This window comes from Cyanistes caeruleus, unplaced genomic scaffold (genome assembly GCF_971803275.1).
Source record: "Cyanistes caeruleus unplaced genomic scaffold, bCyaCae1.hap1.1 HAP1_SCAFFOLD_91, whole genome shotgun sequence".
Classification (NCBI taxonomy): Eukaryota; Metazoa; Chordata; class Aves; order Passeriformes; family Paridae; genus Cyanistes; species Cyanistes caeruleus.
The window spans coordinates 1096842-1120491 of NW_028255895.1; the positions used below are offsets into that span (position 1 = coordinate 1096842).

Sequence of the window (23650 nt, forward strand, 5' to 3'; positions counted from 1 at the left end):
TACAATACAGGAATAAGAATTCAGATGCCTCCAGGACACTTTGGTTTGATAACTGCTCACTGGAGCTTGGCCTTGCAAAGGCTTCATGTCACGGGAGGAGGAATTGATGCAGATCATCAAGGAGAAATTGAAGTAAGTCTGTTAAACAATAGTGAACAAGATTTGATTGTTCAACCCCATGACAAGGTAGAAGAAATATTGATATCGCAATTGAAAAAATAATTGTGAAGAAAGAATATCCACTTCAAATTGCCTCCATTTGTGGATAAAAAGAGTTTGGACCCAGAAGTCCTAATAAAGGAGCCAGAGTGTGGGTCCAGAGGCCAAATGGCCCTCCCAAGCCAGCTGAAGGAACAGCTCTGGGCATAGACAACACTGTTTGAATCCTGAGACCTGGGCAGGAACAATGGGAATATGTCCCTGCAGCCAAGTGTTCTCTGCCAGAACAAGTCGATGGGATGGGATATTGTTTTACAGACCCTGCCAGACCAAATCTCCCTGTATGCCCCAACGGCCCCTTTGGAGAATGCTCAGATCCACAGGGCTCCATGTGAAGGCTGATGTGACCCTGAGGGACTTCCACACCAATTCCAGCCAGGAGCCTGGCTGTCCCGCAGGGACTGGGACCCGGCACCTCTCCAGCCGAAGGGAAAAGGACCCCAGCAAGCCTTGTTAGCCACAGACAGCGCGGTAAAGCTGAACAGCAAAGGACCTTGGGGACATTATTCTGGAATTCAAAAGGTGCCAGCTCCATGGACAACAGAATTATTGTTCCTAACGTGAATGAGGGTGAGGAAAAAGGATGAGTAAGCTTGTGATGGTAAAGCACAGAAATCCTTTCACATTGTGGCCTCCAGCTAGAACAGGGCTTGGTTTCTCCTGAAGGGAAAGCTCAGTCAATCCTGTAAAACTGATAATTGCATTCCTGTGTTCCACAGCACAGTTTTCTCTGAGTGTCCCTGCACTGGATCCGTTACGAGTCAGAGCCCATTGACAGAGTTTTGGCCACCCCACAGGGTGAGCCCTCCGAGGGAACCCCATTCCTCCCAACCTGAGCTGAGAACATACCCAGCAATTAGTTACATTGAGTATTTTGGCTACTTTGATCTTTAAATTTTCAAAATAATTTTGATGACTAATGCCTTGATTAAACTTCAGAGGTGTTTCTGGCAAACAAAGATCCTGGCTGACTCTCAAGATACAACTTACAGGTGTTGGGGGTTAGGTGTCCTTTATTTTCTATTTAGTTCTGGCTTGCCTGTGGAATTTTTACTCATGACTTGCAGGGAAAACTTAACTGCGGGTACTTGGTGGGTGCTTGAGGAAAGATAAAGAGTTTGGCTGGGCCCAGGGGGGGAAGGGGGCAGTAAAAGGGGAGGGTGGGGACAGTTTGGTGGCTTCGTCAGCTTCGGAGAAGAACACTTTGGGTGCAGAGCTGTTGTGGTGAGGAGAAGGGAATTTCGCCATCACCCAGATGGAGCTGCTGCTTCTTCTCCTTATTTCCTCTTCCTTGGTGGCCTCGCACCCCCTGTCCTGCCGGGACGTGTGGCAGTGCCAGCCACCGCCACGGAGCTGCTGATCCACCTCAGCCACTGGCCCGGGATCTCAGCTCATCCCTGCTGTTCCAGCTGAGTGTTCCTCTGAGCTCTGCAGGAGCACCAGCACTGACTGCCAACCCGAGGGGGTTTGTGAAACAAAGCCTCTCCTCCATCCTTTCCCGTCTCAGCCCAGAAAGCTGTCACGGGATCCCTGGCTCTGTTTTCTTGCTAACGCTGTAGTTATTGTTGTTTGTTTGCCTGGTTATAAATATTAGTAAAGAACTGTCATTCCTATCCCCAGATCGCTGCCTGAGAGCCCCTTGATTTCAGGATTATCATAATTTGGAGGGAGGGGGGTCTACATTTTTCATTCCACGGGAGGCTCCTGCCCTCCCTAGCAGACACCTGTCTCCAAAAACCGAGAAATTTCCATGAGAAAATTTTACAAAGTTTTCAATAAAATTCTTATTGATAAATTTGCCTCCATTTCATTTCTAACAAGCTGTTCCTAAAGATCCTGTCAGGCTGTCTTAGACACTTTGGGCAAGGGATTCCTTCCAAGCTGGGCCACTTGGGGGGGGGATCGGGGCGGCCCCAGGGCGGAGGGCAGGGTGTGAAAGGGCCCTTTGTGACACGCTGCAGCACGGTCACCGTGGGATGGTGGCAACGGGAGCAGATGTCAAAGGGCCCTTTGTGACACGTGCTGACATAGGAGCTGGCGGTGACAGGGCCACGCCACAGTGCTCGGTGCACGCGACGGGTCAGGACGCGCCAGAGCGGTGCTGTGAGGAGCCCCCGCACAGCGCACTCCTTTGTGTCGGACCTGGAGCTTTTCTGAAGCACTGTTACTACAGGTGACCTCGAGGCCAGACCACAGGTCTTGCTGACTTGTGGCCTTGCCGAGGCTTCCTTCTTAAGGTTCTCTTGAGGGCAGACTGTGGGACTTGGTGACCCGGAGCTTTTCCGAGGTGTCGCCCATCCCTGCAGTCTCTGCCCTTGAGACCAGACCACAGTCCCTGTTGAGGAGCCTCCTGTCCTTGTGGCAGGAGCCCTCAAGACCCAAGTGCAGGACTCGCTGTCTTGCAATCTTGCCAGGACTTGAGTCTTGCAGGTGCCTTCCAGGCACGACTGCAGGACTTGCTGACTCCGAGCTTTTCCGAGCCATCACTCCTGCAAGCAGCCATAAATCCAGTCACTGCCATGGAGCAGCGACCCCCAAGAGTGCCCAAGTTGGCCTGGCTTGAGGAGCAGGAAGAAGAAGGCTCTGGAGCTGTCCTGGCACAGGAGTCTGAAGAGGTGCAGGAGTTCCAGGCACCACAGGAGGGTGAGTTGCAGAGCTCGGCATTAGGGCCAGTGCCTGTTGCCAGCTTGGCCCCATCCCATTCCATGCCATGCCATCCCCTGGTTCTGTTCCTATGGAAAGGATTGGAGAGTCTGGAAGAAGATACGGAGCAGCGACCCCCAAGAGTGCCCAAACTGGCCTGGGTGGAGGAGGAGGAGGAGGTCGAGGAAGAAGGCCCTGGAGCTGCCCCAGCACCAGAGACCGAAGAGGTGCAGCAGTTGCAGCCGCTGGAGGAGGGTGAGTGGCAGAGCTGGGCCACAGGGCTGGTGCCTGCGGCCATCTTGGCCCCATCCCATCCCATTGCATCCCATCTCATCCCATCCCACACTGTCCTGTGGACACACACCCATGGACAGCACAAAAAAGGGGCTGGGGCTGCCCCCGCAGCAGTGGCTGTGCTGCATTCCCTGGGGCATCCCAGGACTGTCCCTGCCTGGGGAACGCAGGGCTGGGCTGTGCTCTCCGGCCTCTCCTGCAGCCCCTCAGCTCTGGCTGCTCTTTGCCAGATGCAGCCATGGACGGCACACAAGAGCAGGACACCGCCCGTGGCCGCTTCCGCAGAGCAGCGCAGGTACCTGCAGCCATCCCCACCTGGGCTGGGCCTGCTGGCACTGCTCAGCCCAGCACCGCACTTGGAGCACTCCATGCAACTTCCCTGCCTTCCTGCCCTTCTCCTACAGTTTCTTTACCAATACATCAAGAGAATTGGCAAGGAAGACACCAGACCTATGGACACTGAGGTCAAGACATCCTCAGAGGTCTTGGCAGAACAGAGCAGCGCTGCCCAGCTGGATCTGCTTGTAGAGACGGCTCTTTTCAATCCAGAGCAAGTAAGCAGCCTGTGGCCAGCCTTTGATCCTCCAGCAATTGCTTGGCTTTCCCAAGCCACGCCTGTTGCTCACTTGGAGCTTTTGAGGCCATGGCAGCGTGCTGGAAGAGAAGCACTTGTCTGGGGAAGAAGCTGGGCACATTGCTGACTCCCTCTGCTAGCATTCCAAGTCTCCCTGTGCCTTCTCCAGGTGCCCGGCGTGGTGAGGTACATCCACCAGTGGCTCATGGCCAATGAGGCTGCTGAGCACAGGATGGACTGGGCCCTGATGCAAGTGGCCGAGGCAGAGCCCGATGATGTGGCCATCACTCTCCTGCGGGTGGCCCCAACGTGTGACAGGTATGGGGCCCAGCTGCCCCGAGGCCTCAGGGCTCCCCAGCCCATCACCCTGTACAGCCCGGCCCAGGGCTGTGAGCAACACAGAGTTCCAGGGGCCTCTGGCTGCTCCCTTTGCCAGCCCTGCTACAAAGTCGGCCCCTGAGCCCACTGCCGTGCTGCCAGCCTGCCCCTCAGGGGCCTGTCCCCACAGGGCTGGGCTGCCTGGCTGCTGCTGCCGCTCAGGGCCAGTGGGCACAGGCAGAGCTGGCGGCCAGCTCAGCTCCCCGCTGCTGCCCAGCCCACGGTGCTATGTCTGACCCCGCAGAGCTGCTATGGCCATGTGGACGACCATCTTGCTCTCGCCCTGGATTTCAGAGGAAGTGACACCGCTCCTCATCAATGTGGTGGGGAGCTGGCCGCAGAAAAACCTGGGCACCTCTGATGGGGACAAGACGGCTGTCTTTTCCCTGACTGTGAGTTTCTGGAGCTGGCCTTTGCTCACCGCAAGGCCGGCCGCCTCTCCAGCAGCTCTGTTGCCTCCTTCCCCCACTGCATCTCCCTGCTTCAGGCACTGGCCACAAACCTGGCCTAGGGGCAGCTTCAGGGCCACCAGGCCCGCTGCTCCCCCTGTGTCTGCCCCGGCCTCTCCCTGCCACGCTCAGGCCCTGCCACACGGACGCCCCGGCACTGAGCGCTGTCTCGGGCTGCTTTGTCCTCTGCAGGCAACTCTGGTGATGTGGAAGATCCTCCAGGGGCCCTGTTGCCCACAGATCCTCACAGTCTATTTCCCCCGCCTCTTTGTGCATCTCCTCTTCCAAACGTACTTCAGTACTTTGTATATGACAGAGGACGTCCATACCTTCTGGAAGGAATGCCAGGAGCAACACGGCCTCTCCACCAGCCCCAACAGGTGCTCCATGCCACTCCTCCTGTCCCTGACACTTCCCCAGCCTCGGAGCCAGCGCTCCCAGCGTCACCTGGGCTTTGCTGTGCACACAGGTTTGCAGTGCAGACCCTGAAGGCCCTGCTCTGCAGTCTCCACTTGGAGCATGTGGTGGTGGCAATGGAACGCAAGCGTGGCTGGGACACGCTGCTCTGTGCTGACACCCACCACTATGCCATGGGTCTGCTGGCCAGGTGAGCCCCCCTTCTCCCCACTGCCTCTGGCATTTGTGCCCCCTGCCCGGGATGCCCCCCACAGTCCCCGTGGCCATGGGCCTGAGGGCCTCGTCACCGAGGGATGGCCAAGGAGACTGCAAAATGCTGCGAGAGGAACCTGTCCAGGAGCAGCCACATCTCAAGGGCCCAAATCGCCTCACAGGGTACTGGGGCAATAGGACAACTGTGTCCATCAGTCCTGGGAGAGGTTTCTCGCACCCTTGCTGAGACTCTTTCTGCCATTTTCCGCCTTCCAGGGTAATGCGCCGTGCATCCATCCACTTGTGCAAAGGCATCTTAAGCTACCTGCTTGAGGTGCTCAGCAAACCGTTGCCACTCTGGGATGTCTCTGCCATGGCATTCCTTGTGGAGGTGAGCCTGATGGCCAGCACTACCTCGCTCAGCTCCCTGCCAGCCCTGTCCCCTGCCATAGCCACAGATGCCTGGGATGGCACCTGCGCCCTGTGCTGCTGCCTGGGCCCAGCCCTGCGCACTTCCAGGCTCCTGCCGGCCGGCTCCCCTCTCACTGCCCTGTGCCTTTCAGCTCCTAGATTGCCTGGACTTGAGTGACTGTGGTGACAGCCTAATGGAGATCTTGTATAAGTACCTGTGGTACAACTCCACAGAGATGCATCACCAGGTGCTCAGGGCTCTCCTCCTGCTAAGGGACCATCCCTCCATGGTGAGAAGGGGGCAGCAGCTGAAGTCGTGTGGGCAGCATGAGGCTGGGCAATGCTGTCACTTGGCCTTGGCTGGCCTTTGCCTTGGGCACTGAGGCAGCTCCTCGCAGCTCTCCTGCCTCCTGCTTCAGCTGCCCGAGTGCTTTGGGACAGCCCTTTGGCCTCTGGGCCCTGCGGCAGCTGCCCGGGCTTTCACACCCTTGTGTTCTGCACAGGCCGAAAGAATGCAGAGCCTGACAGGAAGACTAGTGCACCTCCTGTGGGACTTGGACAGTGACGTGGCCAGGATGAGCACTGCTCTTCTGAGCCATATTTTCCTGAAAGAAGACACCCCAATATCCTGGCGCAGGGCCCTGCAGCTGGCTGAGCCGCTCCTGAAACTCCTGGACAATGTAAGGCTCTGTGCCCCAGCCACGGCCACTGCCTGCTGCCCGGACATTTTGTGCCCTGTGCATTTGCAGACCTGTGCCGATGTGGGCCATAAGAAGCCAATGATAAGGTCATTTTTCCTTCCTTCCTTTCATACAGCCTGATAGCCAGGTGCAGCTGCTCTCCATGTCTCTCCTTCGAAGAGTGATGTCTTCAGCAGAAGAAGAAGGAAGAAAGCCCCTGAAGGAACGAGTGTACCAGAGCCTGCTCCCACTCTTTTTCCACTGCCAAGATGAGAATCGGCATGTGGCAGAGGTGAGGACTCCTGGGCTGCTGCTGCGCCTTGGCAGGGGGCTCAGCTGCCTCCTGCCCTGACGCAGGCTTGCAGGCTGCAGCCTCCTCCATCCCTTGGCACTGGGACACTCCTGTGCCCTGCCTTGTGGGGCCATTCGCGGCTCTGCTGCTCCCCAGGCCTCTCGGACAACGCTCCTTCGCGCGGCTGGCTTTCTGAAGAGGCCAGACCTGGAGAAAGCTGTGAGGAAGGAGAAGCTGTGGAAGTTTGCCAAGCTCGTGGTAAGGACAGCCTGGAAGTCCCAGCCTCAATCTACAGAAGCCCCCTGGCCCCGGTGCTCGGTGTGTGGGGCTGGCAGCTGTGCCCCTGCCCACTGCTGCAGCCGGGGGCCGCACGGCTTCTTCTCCAGCCGCCTGTGGCCCCGAGCCGGGTGCCGATGGAGCCCCAGCCCAGCGGGGCTGCGGGCCGGGCCGGCATCGCGGCTCCCCGGGCAGCAGACGGCCCTCTGCCCCCTCCAGAGCCCGGCGCCAGCAGCTGCTGGCCGGGCCTCAGGGCTGGCGGGGCACGGGAGGCCGGGGCTAGCCGCAGGCAGCAGCGCCCGGCCGAGGGGCAGAGCCCACGCCAACCCTTCCCTCCTGCCGCTCTCTCCAGCTGGCCGACCCCAGGATCCCCTTGGCCGAGCACCTGCGCCGGGCCCTGCAGTACCTGCAGGACCCACAGGAGACCCTGCGAGCGGCGGCCATCAGGGTCATCGGTGAGTCCCGAGCCCGGGCTCCCCGCCCCGCCGCAGCTCGGCCCCAGCCCCGGCTGCTGCCCCGGCAGCGGCACCCGGGCCCGGCGGCCGGGAGCCCCGGCTGCCCTCGGGGCTGCTGCTGCCGGCCTCTGGCAGCCGTGCCCTTGGGCTGAGTCAGGATGCGGCAAGGGCCCGGGCTGAGCCCTGCCGGGGCAGGAGGCCGTGTGGCCACAGGGCTGGCAGCGCCGCTGGCAGGGAGCTGTGCTGCTGGGACCCTGACAGGCTCTGTGTTCTCAGGGATGGCCGGGGAGCAGCTGAGGGGGCAGCACGCAGAGCTCCAGGTCTTGTGCAGAGGTGAGCCAGGACAGCGGGCTGACAGCGGTGGCTGTCGGGGGCAGCTGCAAGCACTGGCCAGGCTGTGGAGGGCTCTGCTCCCTGTGCCGATGAGGGGCGGCGTGGGCAGAGCACAGTGAGATTTCAGGGCCACGTGGGGCATTTGTGGCCAGCAGCTTCGGGCTGACCCCCTTGGTCCCTGCTCCGTCCTGGCCAAGGCAAGAGCGGGCTGGCATGGCCCTGGCAGGGGGCTCTCGCTGGGCCCCCGCAGCTCTGGGATCTGACCGTGGCTCTGTTTGTCTCTCTTGCAGCCCTCGAACGCCTGATGGACGACAGAAGTGGTGCCGTGTCAGACCTGGCACTTGAGACGCTGTATGTCCTCCGGGCCATCCAGAGTGCCCGATATTCCATCCTCCAGAGGGTGCAAGACCAAATCCTCAGGGCATGGAGGACACGGCCTCGTCTGTCGGGCCTGGGCTGGCTGCGCTGCTGGAGATGTGCTCAAGGCTGATATGGGACGTTCTGTTTGCTGGGGCCACCTGGGCCAGCCGGGAGTTTTTATTTCATAAGGATTGTTTTCTTCTATTTTTTTCTTTTTACTATGTAAATAATATAGATAATGTTAGGGCTGAGAGGCTCTATCTTCTGGGGCCACATGGGCCATCTGTTATTTTTTGTTTCATAGAGATTGTTCTTTTCTTCGTTTCGTTTCCATCTAGTATGTAAATAATATAGGATATGTTATAAACCACAAGAGTCCCAAGACCTTTCTTTTGCTGCCCAGGTTGTGTGGGGCATAGGGGAAGAGAGGGAAAAGGGTTCTTGTGCTCAGCAACCTGCCGGGGCGTGCAGTGGTGCAGGGGAAATGGCCAGAAGCCCCTTGGCCTTTGGTGGTTATGCTGAAGCCACAAGCCCTGTGGCAGGCAGGAAGCGCCATCTGTGTCCTGCTGCCCGTGTGTTGGTGCCGTGATGGCTGAGGAGCTGCTGGAGCTCCTGTGGGGCTGCAGTGCTGCTGCCGGACCAGGCTGGGGGAGCCCCTGAGGGCACGGGGTGCTGGGAGGCCGTGAAGGGATGAGGGGCTGCGGAGGCCCAGATGGGACAAGGCAGTGGGAAGGCACGAGGGGGATGTGTGAGGGAGTGGGTGGCAGGAGGTTCCAAGGGGACAGAAGGCCCTGGAGGAGCCGGGGTGGTGGGAAGCCCTGAGGAATTGGGTGTCAGAGGCCATAAGCAGCCCCTGGGCAGCCGCCTGGTCCCTGACACCCGGCTGCTCCTGTGCTGCCCCAAAATGTCCCCCAGGCCTGCAGCAGAATGCCTGGAGGCTGGGACACCTCCCCAGCGGGAGGGTGGGGACAGCCCAAGGTGCCCAGGCTGGGCTGGCTGGGGACATGGAGGGCAGGGGGTGCTGCCAGGCCACGGCCACTGGGTGCCTCCAGGAAGGGGCAGTGGGCAGAGGCAGGGCTGGCGGCCAGCCCGGGCCCTCGCGGCTGCCCAGGCAACGCTGCTGTGACCGAGGCCCCCCTGACACAGAGCTCGGGGCCCACAGAGCTGCTGCCACCATGGGGAGGGTGGCGATGTCTCCTCCGGCAGGGCTGCCCAGTGGCTGCTGCCCAAGCGGCTCTGGAGCCCACAGAAACAGCAGCAGAGTGTGCCCAGGAACAGCAGCAGCCCCAACGTCGGCACCTGCGCACTGAGGCGTCCGCAGCAGCCGGGTGCCAAACAGGGGGAGGCTGTGGGCACAATTGCCTTTGCTTTGGCAAAAGGCTTCAGCAGAGTTGGCCACAATGGCTTTCTCTTCACTTGCAGCATTACAACAACGCTTGCCAGCTTCAGCTGCAGCCTGTGCCCGTGACTGACTTGGATGGCTGTGCTTGAGGGCGAGCTCGCCTTCCACACTCAGGTGTCCCAAGGCAGCGGCATTGGCACCATCCTGAGAAAGAGAGAGAGAGAGAGAGAGAGTCTGACGGGGCAGGAGCCCTATGCTGCAGCTGCCCTCCCTCTCTTCTGTCCAGGCACCTTAAAGACACATGAAACAAAATCCTGGACTTGCTTGGAACAAAGGAAGAAGCAGCATGTGCTGAAAAAAAGCAGGGACTTACACGGCTCAGTTTTGCTCTCCACTTGGGCAATCCCAGAATCCCTGAGCACTTGGTGTTGCAAAGTATCATCAACATCATCCAGTCTCCAACCACCCTGCCATGGGCACAGGTGGTGTGCAGGCACAAGGTGTCACTAGAACTGGGAGAACACTTTTCCATGTTGACCTTTTCCTCTCCTGGATTTCAAGCAAAGATGAAAACATCATCTGGTGAATGACAGGTGAATAGTGTAGCTCACAGAACTAGGAGTAGGAGTCTCCAGTGGCCCATGGTGTGTCCATTCAACCATTGTTAGATTGTCCAGTTGGAGCTCAGCGCGGTGCAGCCCGGGCACAGGCACCAGGCTGGTCCATTTCAGCATCCCAAAGTCTTGGTGGCTCCCTGTGCACCCATTGTCTCCTGAATCCATTCTTGAATTCCCAGTTACTGCTGTGCAGGACATGAGAACACAGGAGCAGCTTGTTTGGCTCATTCTTGCCTTTTGCTGCTCCTGCCTAAAGGAATCATCAGGACTATATGCTGATGGAATGGGATCGCTGAACAGTAGGGACTTTGTCTGTAGAGTCTAAAACTAAAACCTTGTCTGACTGTTCAGACACTCTAAAATCCAGGGTGAGAATGACAGCTTTGGTATGGAAGAATCCTAGAAATCTTGACTTGTGATTTTTCTAGTCAAGGATTTGAATGCCAATGTGGAAACTACCAAAATATTCAAACTTGTTTTCATTGGCAACCGCTTTGAAATGGCATCAGCAGACCTCCATGGGACAGGGTATGACAGTGGGGACAGTACTTGGCAGCTCATGGCTTCAGATGTGGGAGGTAAATATTTTGCCTAGGTACACATTTAAGTTCAAGTTCTCCCATGGTTTGGATTGACTGGTCATTGCAGGTAACTTTAATCAATGCAAAAGGATGTAAAAGCAGAGTTTCTGGAGAATGTGCACTAGGGAGGGAATAGGGAGAAAACCTTGAACACAGCCAGCAGGCTCTGGAAAAATTGATAAAAGTTAAAATTAAAAATAGATGTAGCTTTGTGACTGTTCAGACAGGACTCTTTGTGTCTGGAGGTGATCGTAAAACATTTTAAAATCTTAGGAAATTCGGGATCTCAGAAAGAAAGTTAGGCTTGACAAGCCCTGGGAAAAGTAGGCCCAGGGAAATGTTAGGCCTTGTGCTTGCTAAAGATCATGTGAAACTGCACCTGTGTAATCAATATATGATATATGATAGAATTGTTAGATGTGATTAGATATAATTATTGTTTAAAGAACATGAGGAACAATGTTAGGGGGCTGGGGTGGGATCACGAGAAATCCATGCTTGGGTAAAAACAATGCATACAATAGAACAATGTAAGTTTAATAATTAATATCTAAGTTGTATAATGATAGAGTATAAAACATGTTCAACTCAAAAACAAATCGGGTCAGATTTGGGTCTGTGTACCCCTGACACCCAGAGCTCTTCAATAAAGCACCTTCATATAATCATTGTGTGATGATGTGTGTTCCTGAACTCTAACATTTTGGTGACCCAGATGGGACCTTGTGAGTGCTGCTGAGCGAGCTGGCGACCCGATCCTGCTCCAGCCGGCACCGAGGGATTCTCGGGGAGCCCATCGGCCGCGACCGTCTGCGCTGCTCACAGCGTCCCCAGGAGAAGAGGTAAGGTGCTTTCACTTTGGTTTGGGTGCCTGCCAATAAGACGCAGCAAAAGCTGCGCTTGGTTGGGCTAAAGGAATTCCTGTTGGGATTGCCTGGGCGCCGTCTGTCAGACGACTGCGAAAGCGTTGCAGGTTCGGCATTTGTGGTGTATTGTAGTTGTGACATGGAGAAGCTTAAAGGGGTTTTGGGCAGCAATGCTCTCATAGCAGGTACTTCTCCTTTGGGGTGCTTATTAGCACATTGGAAACAAGGTCACTTAGGGGAAGAATTACATAAGGCTGAATTGATTTTGGTGAGATCTCCCCATGGAAAAAGACCCCTGTGACACTGTCTCACCTGTTGGTAGCTATAACCTCTCTCTTTCTTTACTTTGTTTTCTTTCTCCTCTCTCTCTCTCTCTCCCCCCCTCCTCTATCACATAATCCTTGTTATCACTAAAATAAATGTACATTATTGCTGTTGTGATTTAAACTGAAATCCCTTGTGTCCTTTTTGCCCCCTGAGATCAAACATACTTCTCGCGACTCCCACTGGCGTTAGCGAATCGTGACATTTAAACTGGAGTCACGGGCAGGATTTCTGACAGACAGAAGGGGCTGCAGGTTGGTTGTGCAGTCTGTATTAGGGGAAAGATGTTTTGCTCCAGCCGCACCCAGCCCGACACTCCCAAGAGAGTGAGCGGTGTCTAGAAAGCAAGGGGGGCAACTCGAATTTCCCACAAACTGCACACGCCGAGGTGAAAAGCACCCCACACTCACTTGAGGGCTCTGTCTGCAGAATTTCACAAAAGATCTCTTAGTGCAAAAGGGTGGGAATGTTTTTGTTGTTGTTGTGTGTGTGAATTTTGAGTGCTTGGTGTAGCAAAGAGACAATCAGAATTTTAAACTGAAAGAGTGCCTCCCGAGGAGATTTGGTCTTTTTACCCACACAGGGAAGCAAAAAGCAGTGTGTGTGTGTGTGTGGGTGTGTGTGTGTGTGTGTATAATTGAAGTTTATACCTCCCTGTAGTGGTTTTCCCTTTGTAAAAATGACTGAAAAGGGCAGTGCAGAAGTTAAAGCTGCATTTTATGCTCCGTAAGCAAAACACAATGCCAGACCTTCTCCAAGAGGGGAAAAGTGGGCGCTTAGTTCCTGGTTTAATTTGGAAAATGTGATTGAGAGAGTATGTTCTTTACAAGGTGAAAGAAAATTTAAACTGGGCAAAAATCAAACAATACTCTGCTCAGTTTTGGGAGCTTGTTTTACAGCAGCTCTAGAAACTGGCTTTAGGCAAAGAAGTGAGGAAAGAACTAGAATAGACTCCCTCCAGAACCTAGTTGAAATTTTGCAAAAACAATTCAATGAAGAAAAGAGTAAGATCCATCTGTTGCGAGCAGCCCTCCAGGATGAAAATTCAAAAATGCTGACTCGCTAAAAGAAACAGAAGAGGGGGAAACCTCTCTCCTGAATCAAATTTACCCTCCAAAAGAGCTAATTCATTCCAGTAGAAATGATGGACCTGTAAAAATGGCAGAAGAAAAATCAGAGAAAGCAAAGGTGTTAGATGCATTGGTTCTCTTAAGGAAAACCCAGACAAGAGAAAAGAAATCTCTCACTGCCAGTATTGGTGGTCACTGGAGATAAAGAAGGGGGTCCCCAGCAAGGTAATAGATGGCTTCTCACTTCAAAGTTGAGTGAAGTTGTTTCTAATTGGCACTGTCCCAAGTTCATTGTATGGAATGCCCCATTGGATAACCCAGCACAGCTCCACAGGCTCTGGGCTGTGAGCCAAAGCCGTCTCCTTCTCAGCTTCTGGGAGTGGAGCCCAAAGAGCCTCAGAATCAGGGAAACTGGGAACTGTGCCTCTCTTGGGTGAGCAGAGAGGCAGAGGTTGCTTTTATTTCAAATGCTCACTAGAGATAACAAAACTGGACACATACTGATTACAGCAATAGTGTGTAGAGAATATTTGAACAGAAGGTGGGCATGATATTTTAGTAAAGGCCTGTCTTCACAAACCAGCCTTTGGTATAAGTTGTGATATTGAAGGCTCATGTCCTTGAAACTTTCCTGAAGCAGAGAGAATGAAGCAAAACAATATCCTTGTGTATAAGAGAAAAAATGTAAACCTGTGTGGATTAACCAAGAGTAACTTGCTTAGCCCGGGGACCCTGTAAAACCCTATAAAAGTGTGCTAAAGATAGAAATAAACGATGTTCTCCATACTTCTGTGAAGACTAGGCTGAATAGTCTGAGCTGTTTCTCCATAATAGTGGGTCCTATACATCCACTTTTTACTTTTGTAGTTAACACTGGAGCCCAAATTTCTGTGTTGACCAATAAGGACTGGTGCAGGATTTGAGAACAATAAATGGAACAACTAAAGATATTTACCCAGTGGTAGCTAATCCTTGCACATTGTTAACATCTATAAAAGAGAAATAGAAATGGTTTACTGTACTTGATTTAAAAGATTCCTTTTTCTGCATACCCCTTGAGAAAGAAAGCAGGAAACTGTTTGTCTTTGAATGGGAAAATCCAGAAAATAGAAGGAAAACTCAGCTCACTTGGACACGACTTCCACAAGGATACAAGAACAGTCCAACCCTATTTGGAAGCCAGCTGGGGAAGGAGCTGGAGATTTGGACCGAGAACGGGCAAGTACTGAGAAAACAATACCTGCTGTTACAGTATGTTGATGATATACTGATAGCTACAGAAGAGAAAACAACCTGCATAAAGGTACCAATTGAAATTTGAAATCTGCTGGGAATGGGAGGATATAAGGAGTCTAAAGAAAAGGCACAAATTGCCTGGCAGACTGTGATTTCCCTGGGATGTGAAATCTCACCAGGGCAATGTAAGCTGGGTACTAATTGTATTCAAGCTATTTGTGCTATTCCAGAACCCCAGAACGTGCATGAGCTGCGAGTCTTCCTTGGGATGACAGGGTGGTGCTGCCTGTGGATCATGGACTATGGACTAATTGCAAAAGCCCTGGATGAGGGGGATGAGTGCTGTGGAAAGAAAGAAGACTGCTGTCTGCTCAAGGTACACACATTAAACATCAAGATGCAGTCCTGCAATTGATAAAAGCAATACAAAACCTGAACAAGTAGCAATTATGCACTGCAAAGGACACCAATCAGGAAACTCCAAAATTTGTGAAGAAAATGGAAAAGCAGACTGGACAGCTTGACAGATTGCTTGAAAAGGGCAAAGAACAATGGCATTGATACCTTTAAAAGTTAATGTATCTCAATTTAATTTGCCTCCAAAACGAAAATATTCAATAGAAGATGAGAAATTGGGGCATTTGCTAAAAGTTTTGAGTTTTGAGACAATTTAGGGAATTTTGTGGGATTTTAATGGAATTTTGAGGGAAATTGAGGAGATTCAGGGAATTTCGTGTGATTTTTCTGGAATTTTGTCGACCTTTGTGTAGATTTTGTTGGATGTTTCTGGAATTTGTTAAGGTTTTGAGGAGATTTAGGGAATTTTGTGGGATTTTTCATGAATTTTTTTTATATTTGAGGACATTTTGTAGGATGTTGCTGGAATTTGGTAGGGTTTTGAAAAAAGTTAGTGATTTTTGTGAGATTTTCTGGGATTTTGAGCTAACTTGAAGAATTTTGAGGGATTTTTCTTAGATTTTCTGTGAATTGATGGAGATTTTGTGGGATGTTTCAGGAATTTGGTTGGGTTTTGAGAAGATTTAGGGGATTTGTGAGATTTCTCTGGAAATTTGTGGGGCTTATAAATTTTGTGGGATTTTTCTCAAATTTTGTGGACATTTGTGGAGATTTTGTAAGATGGTCCTGGAATTTTGTGGGATATTGAGGAAATTTAGTGATTTTTGAGAAATTCTTCTTGAATGTTGTGGACATTTGTGTAGATTTTGTGGGATGTTGCAGGAATTTGGTAGAAATTGGAGAAGATTTAGGGAATTGTGTGGGGCTTTTCCAGAATTTTGTGGATTTGGAGGAGACTTGAAGTATTTTGAGGGATTTTTGCTAGATAATGTGGAAGTTTGTGGAGATATTTTTGCGATGTCTCTGGAATTTTGTAATGTTTTGAGAAGATTTAGGGAAGTTTGTTGCATTTTATGCAATTTTGTGGGGCTCTCCCAGAATTTTTTGCGATATTGAGGAGATTTTGTGGGATGTTTCTGGAATTTTGTGGGATTTTTGTGGGATTTGTACGAGACATGAATAATCTTGGGGGATTTTTCTTAGATTTTTTTGGAAATTGTTGGAGATTTTGTGAGATGTTGCAGGAATTTGGTTGTGTTTTGAGAAGATTGAGGGAATTTTGTGGGATTTTCCTGGAATTTTGTGGAATTTCTCTAGAATTTTGTGGGATATTGAGGAGATTTTGTGAGATGTTTGTGGGATTTTGAGGAGACTTGAAGAATTTTTGAGGGATTTTTCTTGAATTTTGCGGACATTTGTGGACATTTTGTGGGATGTTTCTGGAGTTTGGTCAGGTTTTGAGAAGATTGAAGAAATTTTGTAACATTTTCCTGGAATTTTGAGGATTTCTCTCGAATTCTGTGAGATTTGGAGGAGACTTGAAGAACGTTGAGGGAATTTTCTTAGATTTTGTGGGACATTTGTGGAGATTTTGTGAGATGTCTGTGGAATTTTGTGGGATATTGAGGAAATTTAGTGATTTTCGAGGGATTTTTCTTGAATTTTGTGGACATTTGTGGACATTTTGTAGGATGATGCAGGAATTTGGTTGTGTTTTGAGAAGATTGTGGGAATTTTGTGGGATTTTTCTGGAATTTTGTGGATATTCTCTAGAATTTTGTGGGATATTGAGGAGATTTTGTGGGATGTTTGTGGGATGTTTGTGGAATTTGGAGGAGACTTGAAGAATTTTGAGGGATTTTTCCTAGATTTTGTGGAAATTGTTGGAGATTTTGTGGGATGTTGTTGGAGTTTGGTAGAATTTTGAGAAGATGGAAGGAATTATGTAACATTTTCTGGGAATTTTGAGGATTTCTCTTGAATTTCTTGGAATCTGGAGGAGACTTGAAGAATTTTGAGGGAATTTTCTTAGATTTGGTGGAAATTTGTATGGATTTTGTGAGATGTCTTTGGAATTTTGTAATGATTTGAGAAGATTTAGGGAATTTTGTGAGGATTTTCCAGAATTTTGAGGGGCTTGTCAATAATTTTGTGGGAGTTTTCTTGAATTTTGTGGAAATTTGTTGAGATTTTGTGAGATGGTTCTGGAATTTTGTGGGATATTGAGGAAATTTAGTTAATTTTGTGGGATTTTTCTTGAATTACGTGGACATTCGTGGAGATTTTGTGGGATGTTACAGGAATTTGGTAAGGTTTTCAGAAGATTTAGGGAATTGTGTGGGGCTTTTCCAGAATTTTGTGGGATTTTTCTTTGATAATGTGAAAATTGGTGGAGATTTTGTGAGACGTCTCTGGAATTTTCTAATGTTTGGATAAGATTTAGGGAATTTTGTGGCATTTTTCTGCAATTTTGTGGACTTTCTCTAGAATTTTCTGTGATATTGAGGAGATTTTGTGGGATGTTTCTGGAATTTTGTGGGATTTTTCTAGGGTTTGGAGGAGACTTGAAGAATTTTGTGGGATTTTTGTGGAGATTTTGTGGAAATTGGTGGAGATTTTGTAGGATGTTGCAGGAATTTGGTTGGGTTTTGAGAAGATTCAGGGAATTTTGTGGGATGTTGCTGGAATTTTGTGGAATTTCTCTAGAATTTTGTGGGATATTGAGGAGATTTTGTGGGATTTTTGTGGGATTTTGAGGAGACTTCAAGAATTATGGGTGAATTTTTTTAGATTTTCTAGACATTTGTGGAGATTTTGTGGGATATTGCAGGAATATGGTTGGGTTTTGAGTAAATTTGGGGAATTTTTGAGATTTTTCTGCAATTTTGTGGGATTTTGTGGGATGTTTGTGGGATTTTGAGGAGACTTGAAGAATTTTGAGGGATTTTTCTTGAATTTTGTGGGCATTTGTGGACATTTTGCGGTATGTGGCTGGAGTTTGGTAGGGTTTTGAGAAGATTGAAGGAATTTTGTAACATTTTCCTGGAATTTTGAGGATTTCTCTTGAATTTTGTGGGATTTGGAGGAGACTTGAAGAAGTTTGAGGGAATTTTCTTAGATTTGGTGGAAATTTGTAGACATTTTGTGAGATGTCTGTGGAATTTTGTAATGTTTGGAGAAGGTTTAGGGAATTTTGTGGGATTTTTTTAGAATTTTGAGGAGCTTTTCAAGAATTTTGTGGCAGTTTTCTTGAATTTTGTGGAAATTGGTTGAGACCTGAAGAATTTTGAGGGATTTTTCCTAGATTTTGTGGAAATGCGTGGAGATTTTTTGAGAAGTCTGGTATTTTGTAATGTTTTGAGAAGATTGTGGGAATTTTGTGGGATTTTTCTGGAATTTTGAGAGGCTTTCAAGAATTTTGTGGGAGTTTTCTTGAATTTTGTGGAAATTTGTTGAGATTTTTGTGAGATGGTTCTGGAATTTTGTGGGATATTGAGGAAATTTAGTGATTTTAGTGGGATTTTTCTTGAATTTTGTGGACATTCGTGGAGATTTTGTGAGATGTTGCAGGAATTTGGTAAGGTTTTCAGAAGATCTAGGGAATTGTGTGGGGCTTTTCCAGAATTTTGTGGGATTTTTCTTTGATAATGTGAAAATTGGTGGAGGTTTTGTGAGACGTCTCTGGAATTTTGTAATGTTTGGAGAAGATTTAGGGAATTTTGTGGCATTTTTCTGCAATTTTGTGGAATTTCTCTAGAATTTTCTGTGATATTGAGGAGATTTTGTGGGATGCTTCTGGAATTTTGTGGGATTTTTCTAGGGTTTGGAGGAGACTTGAAGAATTTTGTGGGATTTTTGTGGAGATTTTGTGGAAATTGGTGGAGATTTTGTGAGATGTTGCAGGAATTTGGTTGGGTTTTGAGAAGATTCAGGGAATTTTGTGGGATGTTGCTGGAATTTTGTGGAATTTCTCTAGAATTTTGTGGGATATTGAGGAGATTTTGTGGGATTTTGTGGGATGTTTGTGGGATTTTGAGGAGACTTGAAGAATTATGGGGAATTTTTTTAGATTTTCTAGACATTTGTGGAGATTTTGTGGGATATTGCAGGAATATGGTTGGGTTTTGAGTAAATTTGGGGAATTTTTGAGATTTTTCTGCAATTTTGTGGGATTTTGTGGGATGTTTGTGGGATTTTGAGGAGACTTGAAGAATTTTGAGGGATTTTTCTTGAATTTTGTGGACATTTGTGGAGATTTTGTGGGATGTGGCTGAAGTTTGGTAGGGTTTTGAGAATATTGAAGGAATTTTGTAACATTTTCCTGGAATATTGAGGATTTCTCTTGAATTTTGTGGGATTTCGAGGAGACTTGAAGAATTTTGAGGGAATTTTCTTGAATTTTATGGCAATTTGTGGACATTTTGTGGGATGTGGCTGGAGTTTGGTAGGGTTTTGAGAAGATTCAAGGAATTTTGTAACATTTTCCTGGAATATTGAGGATTTCTCTTGAATTTTGTGGGATTTCGAGGAGACTTGAAGAATTTTGAGGGAATTTTCTTAGATTTGGTGGAAATTTGTAGACATTTTGTGTGATGTCTGTGGAATTTTGTAATGTTTTGAGAAGATTCAGGGAATTTTGTGGGATTTTTCCTGGAATTTTGTGGAATTTCTCTAGAATTTTGTGGGATATTGAGGAGATTTTGTGGGATGTTTGTGGGATGTTTGTGGAATTTGGAGGAGACTTGAAGAATTTTGAGGGATTTTTCCTAGATTTTGTGGAAATTGTTGGAGATTTTGTGGGATGTTGTTGGAGTTTGGTAGAATTTTGAGAAGATGGAAGGAATTATGTAACATTTTCTGGGAATTTTGAGGATTTCTCTTGAATTTCTTGGAATCTGGAGGAGACTTGAAGAATTTTGAGGGAATTTTCTTAGATTTGGTGGAAATTTGTATGGATTTTGTGAGATGTCTTTGGAATTTTGTAATGATTTGAGAAGATTTAGGGAATTTTGTGAGGATTTTCCAGAATTTTGAGGGGCTTGTCAATAATTTTGTGGGAGTTTTCTTGAATTTTGTGGAAATTTGTTGAGATTTTGTGAGATGGTTCTGGAATTTTGTGGGATATTGAGGAAATTTAGTTAATTTTGTGGGATTTTTCTTGAATTACGTGGACATTCGTGGAGATTTTGTGGGATGTTACAGGAATTTGGTAAGGTTTTCAGAAGATTTAGGGAATTGTGTGGGGCTTTTCCAGAATTTTGTGGGATTTTTCTTTGATAATGTGAAAATTGGTGGAGATTTTGTGAGACGTCTCTGGAATTTTCTAATGTTTGGATAAGATTTAGGGAATTTTGTGGCATTTTTCTGCAATTTTGTGGACTTTCTCTAGAATTTTCTGTGATATTGAGGAGATTTTGTGGGATGTTTCTGGAATTTTGTGGGATTTTTCTAGGGTTTGGAGGAGACTTGAAGAATTTTGTGGGATTTTTGTGGAGATTTTGTGGAAATTGGTGGAGATTTTGTAGGATGTTGCAGGAATTTGGTTGGGTTTTGAGAAGATTCAGGGAATTTTGTGGGATGTTGCTGGAATTTTGTGGAATTTCTCTAGAATTTTGTGGGATATTGAGGAGATTTTGTGGGATTTTTGTGGGATTTTGAGGAGACTTCAAGAATTATGGGTGAATTTTTTTAGATTTTCTAGACATTTGTGGAGATTTTGTGGGATATTGCAGGAATATGGTTGGGTTTTGAGTAAATTTGGGGAATTTTTGAGATTTTTCTGCAATTTTGTGGGATTTTGTGGGATGTTTGTGGGATTTTGAGGAGACTTGAAGAATTTTGTGGGATTTTTCTTGAATTTTGTGGGCATTTGTGGACATTTTGTGGGATGTGGCTGGAGTTTGGTAGGGTGTTGAGAAGATTGAAGGAATTTTGTAACATTTTCCTGGAATTTTGAGGATTTCTCTTGAATTTTGTGGGATTTGGAGGAGACTTGAAGAAGTTTGAGGGAATTTTCTTAGATTTGGTGGAAATTTGTAGACATTTTGTGAGATGTCTGTGGAATTTTGTAATGTTTGGAGAAGGTTTAGGGAATTTTGTGGGATTTTTTTAGAATTTTGAGGAGCTTTTCAAGAATTTTGTGGCAGTTTTCTTGAATTTTGTGGAAATTGGTGGAGACCTGAAGAATTTTGAGGGAATTTTCGTAGATTTTGTGGAAATGTATGGAGATTTTTTGAGAAGTCTGGTATTTTGTAATGTTTTGAGAAGATTGTGGGAATTGTGTGGGATTTTTCTGGAATTTTGAGAGGCTTTCAAGAATTTTGTGGGAGTTTTCTTGAATTTTGTGGAAATTTGTTGAGATTTTTGTGAGATGATTCTGGAATTTTGTGGGATATTGAGGAAATTTAGTGATTTTAGTGGGATTTTTCTTGAATTTTGTGGACATTCGTGGAGATTTTGTGAGATGTTGCAGGAATTTGGTAAGGTTTTCAGAAGATCTAGGGAATTGTGTGGGGCTTTTCCAGAATTTTGTGGGATTTTTCTTTGATAATGTGAAAATTGGTGGAGATTTTGTGAGACATCTCTGGAATTTTGTAATGTTTGGAGAAGATTTAGGGAATTTTGTGGCATTTTTCTGCAATTTTGTGGAATTTCTCTAGAATTTTCTGTGATATTGAGGAGATTTTGTGGGATGCTTCTGGAATTTTGTGGGATTTTTCTAGGGTTTGGAGGAGACTTGAAGAATTTTGTGGGATTTTTGTGGAGATTTTGTGGAAATTGGTGGAGATTTTGTGAGATGTTGCAGGAATTTGGTTGGGTTTTGAGAAGATTCAGGGAATTTTGTGGGATGTTGCTGGAATTTTGTGGAATTTCTCTAGAATTTTGTGGGATATTGAGGAGATTTTGTGGGATTTTGTGGGATGTTTGTGGGATTTTGAGGAGACTTGAAGAATTATGGGGAATTTTTTTAGATTTTCTAGACATTTGTGGAGATTTTGTGGGATATTGCAGGAATATGGTTGGGTTTTGAGTAAATTTGGGGAATTTTTGAGATTTTTCTGCAATTTTGTGGGATTTTGTGGGATGTTTGTGGGATTTTGAGGAGACTTGAAGAATTTTGAGGGATTTTTCTTGAATTTTGTGGGCATTTGTGGACATTTTGCGGTATGTGGCTGGAGTTTGGTAGGGTTTTGAGAAGATTGAAGGAATTTTGTAACATTTTCCTGGAATTTTGAGGATTTCTCTTGAATTTTGTGGGATTTGGAGGAGACTTGAAGAATTTTGAGGGAATTTTCTTAGATTTGGTGGAAATTTGTAGACATTTTGTGAGATGTCTGTGGAATTTTGTAATGTTTGGAGAAGGTTTAGGGAATTTTGTGGGATTTTTTTAGAATTTTGAGGAGCTTTTCAAGAATTTTGTGGCAGTTTTCTTGAATTTTGTGGAAATTGGTTGAGACCTGAAGAATTTTGAGGGATTTTTCCTAGATTTTGTGGAAATGCGTGGAGATTTTTTGAGAAGTCTGGTATTTTGTAATGTTTTGAGAAGATTGTGGGAATTTTGTGGGATTTTTCCTGGAATTTTGAGAGGCTTTCAAGAATTTTGTGGGAGTTTTCTTGAATTTTGTGGAAATTTGTTGAGATTTTTGTGAGATGGTTCTGGAATTTTGTGGGATATTGAGGAAATTTAGTGATTTTAGTGGGATTTTTCTTGAATTTTGTGGACATTCGTGGAGATTTTGTGAGATGTTGCAGGAATTTGGTAAGGTTTTCAGAAGATCTAGGGAATTGTGTGGGGCTTTTCCAGAATTTTGTGGGATTTTTCTTTGATAATGTGAAAATTGGTGGAGGTTTTGTGAGACGTCTCTGGAATTTTGTAATGTTTGGAGAAGATTTAGGGAATTTTGTGGCATTTTTCTGCAATTTTGTGGAATTTCTCTAGAATTTTCTGTGATATTGAGGAGATTTTGTGGGATGCTTCTGGAATTTTGTGGGATTTTTCTAGGGTTTGGAGGAGACTTGAAGAATTTTGTGGGATTTTTCCTAGATTTTGTGGAAATTGGTGGAGATTTTGTGAGATGTTGCAGGAATTTGGTTGGGTTTTGAGAAGATTCAGGGAATTTTGTGGGATGTTGCTGGAATTTTGTGGAATTTCTCTAGAATTTTGTGGGATATTGAGGAGATTTTGTGGGATTTTGTGGGATGTTTGTGGGATTTTGAGGAGACTTGAAGAATTATGGGGAATTTTTTTAGATTTTCTAGACATTTGTGGAGATTTTGTGGGATATTGCAGGAATATGGTTGGGTTTTGAGTAAATTTGGGGAATTTTTGAGATTTTTCTGCAATTTTGTGGGATTTTGTGGGATGTTTGTGGGATTTTGAGGAGACTTGAAGAATTTTGAGGGATTTTTCTTGAATTTTGTGGACATTTGTGGAGATTTTGTGGGATGTGGCTGAAGTTTGGTAGGGTTTTGAGAATATTGAAGGAATTTTGTAACATTTTCCTGGAATATTGAGGATTTCTCTTGAATTTTGTGGGATTTCGAGGAGACTTGAAGAATTTTGAGGGAATTTTCTTGAATTTTATGGCAATTTGTGGACATTTTGTGGGATGTGGCTGGAGTTTGGTAGGGTTTTGAGAAGATTCAAGGAATTTTGTAACATTTTCCTGGAATATTGAGGATTTCTCTTGAATTTTGTGGGATTTCGAGGAGACTTGAAGAATTTTGAGGGAATTTTCTTAGATTTGGTGGAAATTTGTAGACATTTTGTGTGATGTCTGTGGAATTTTGTAATGTTTTGAGAAGATTCAGGGAATTTTGTGGGATTTTTCCTGGAATTTTGTGGAATTTCTCTAGAATTTTGTGGGATATTGAGGAGATTTTGTGGGATGTTTGTGGGATGTTTGTGGAATTTGGAGGAGACTTGAAGAATTTTGAGGGATTTTTCCTAAATTTTGTGGAAATTGGTGGAGATTTTGTGGGATGTGGCTGAAGTTTGGTCAGGTTTTGAGAAGATTGAAGGAATTTTGTAGCATTTTCCTGGAATTTTGAGGATTTTTCTTGAATTTCTTGGAATCTGGAGGAGACTTGAAGAATTTTGAGGGAATTTTCTTAGATTTTGTGGAAATTTGTAGACATTTTGTGAGATGTCTGTGGAATTTTGTAATGTTTTGAGAAGATTCAGGGAATTTTGTGGGATTTTTCCTGGAATTTTGTGGAATTTCTCTAGAATTTTGTGGGATATTGAGGAGATTTTGTGGGATGTTTGTGGGATGTTTGTGGAA

The 23650-nt window shown here is 46.8% G+C and overlaps 2 protein-coding genes and 1 long non-coding RNA gene across 4 annotated transcripts in view; 2 read left to right on the top strand and 1 right to left on the bottom strand.

Annotated features, from left to right (window-relative positions):
• The window catches only part of LOC147646572 (maestro heat-like repeat-containing protein family member 7), a 386235-nt gene that overhangs the window by 217253 nt on the left and 145332 nt on the right, over positions 1-23650 (top strand). The window contains exons 2-3 of one of the 2 annotated variants that reach the window (XM_086873269.1): positions 2473-2862; positions 2962-3117. In XM_086873269.1, coding sequence (XP_086729395.1) covers positions 2739-2862; positions 2962-3117 — 280 coding nt within the window. In that variant the 5' untranslated portion in view covers positions 2473-2738. Of the gene's footprint in view, positions 1-2222; positions 2863-2961; positions 3118-23650 lie in introns of those variants that run through there. The other variant, XM_086873268.1, reaches the window with a different exon arrangement.
• Positions 1-23650, bottom strand: part of LOC147646575 (uncharacterized) — a 252919-nt gene that overhangs the window by 132783 nt on the left and 96486 nt on the right. The gene's annotated exons all lie outside the window — the stretch shown is intronic.
• LOC147646579 (maestro heat-like repeat-containing protein family member 7) lies at positions 3393-8343 on the top strand. The gene is made up of 14 exons (XM_086873271.1): positions 3393-3451; positions 3561-3710; positions 3900-4048; positions 4353-4500; positions 4750-4937; positions 5027-5164; positions 5443-5557; positions 5730-5867; positions 6081-6257; positions 6394-6549; positions 6706-6807; positions 7178-7280; positions 7557-7613; positions 7904-8343. Exons 1-14 carry the CDS (start codon positions 3395-3397, stop codon positions 8101-8103), a joined length of 1878 nt encoding a protein of 625 aa, XP_086729397.1. The 5' UTR covers positions 3393-3394; the 3' UTR covers positions 8104-8343.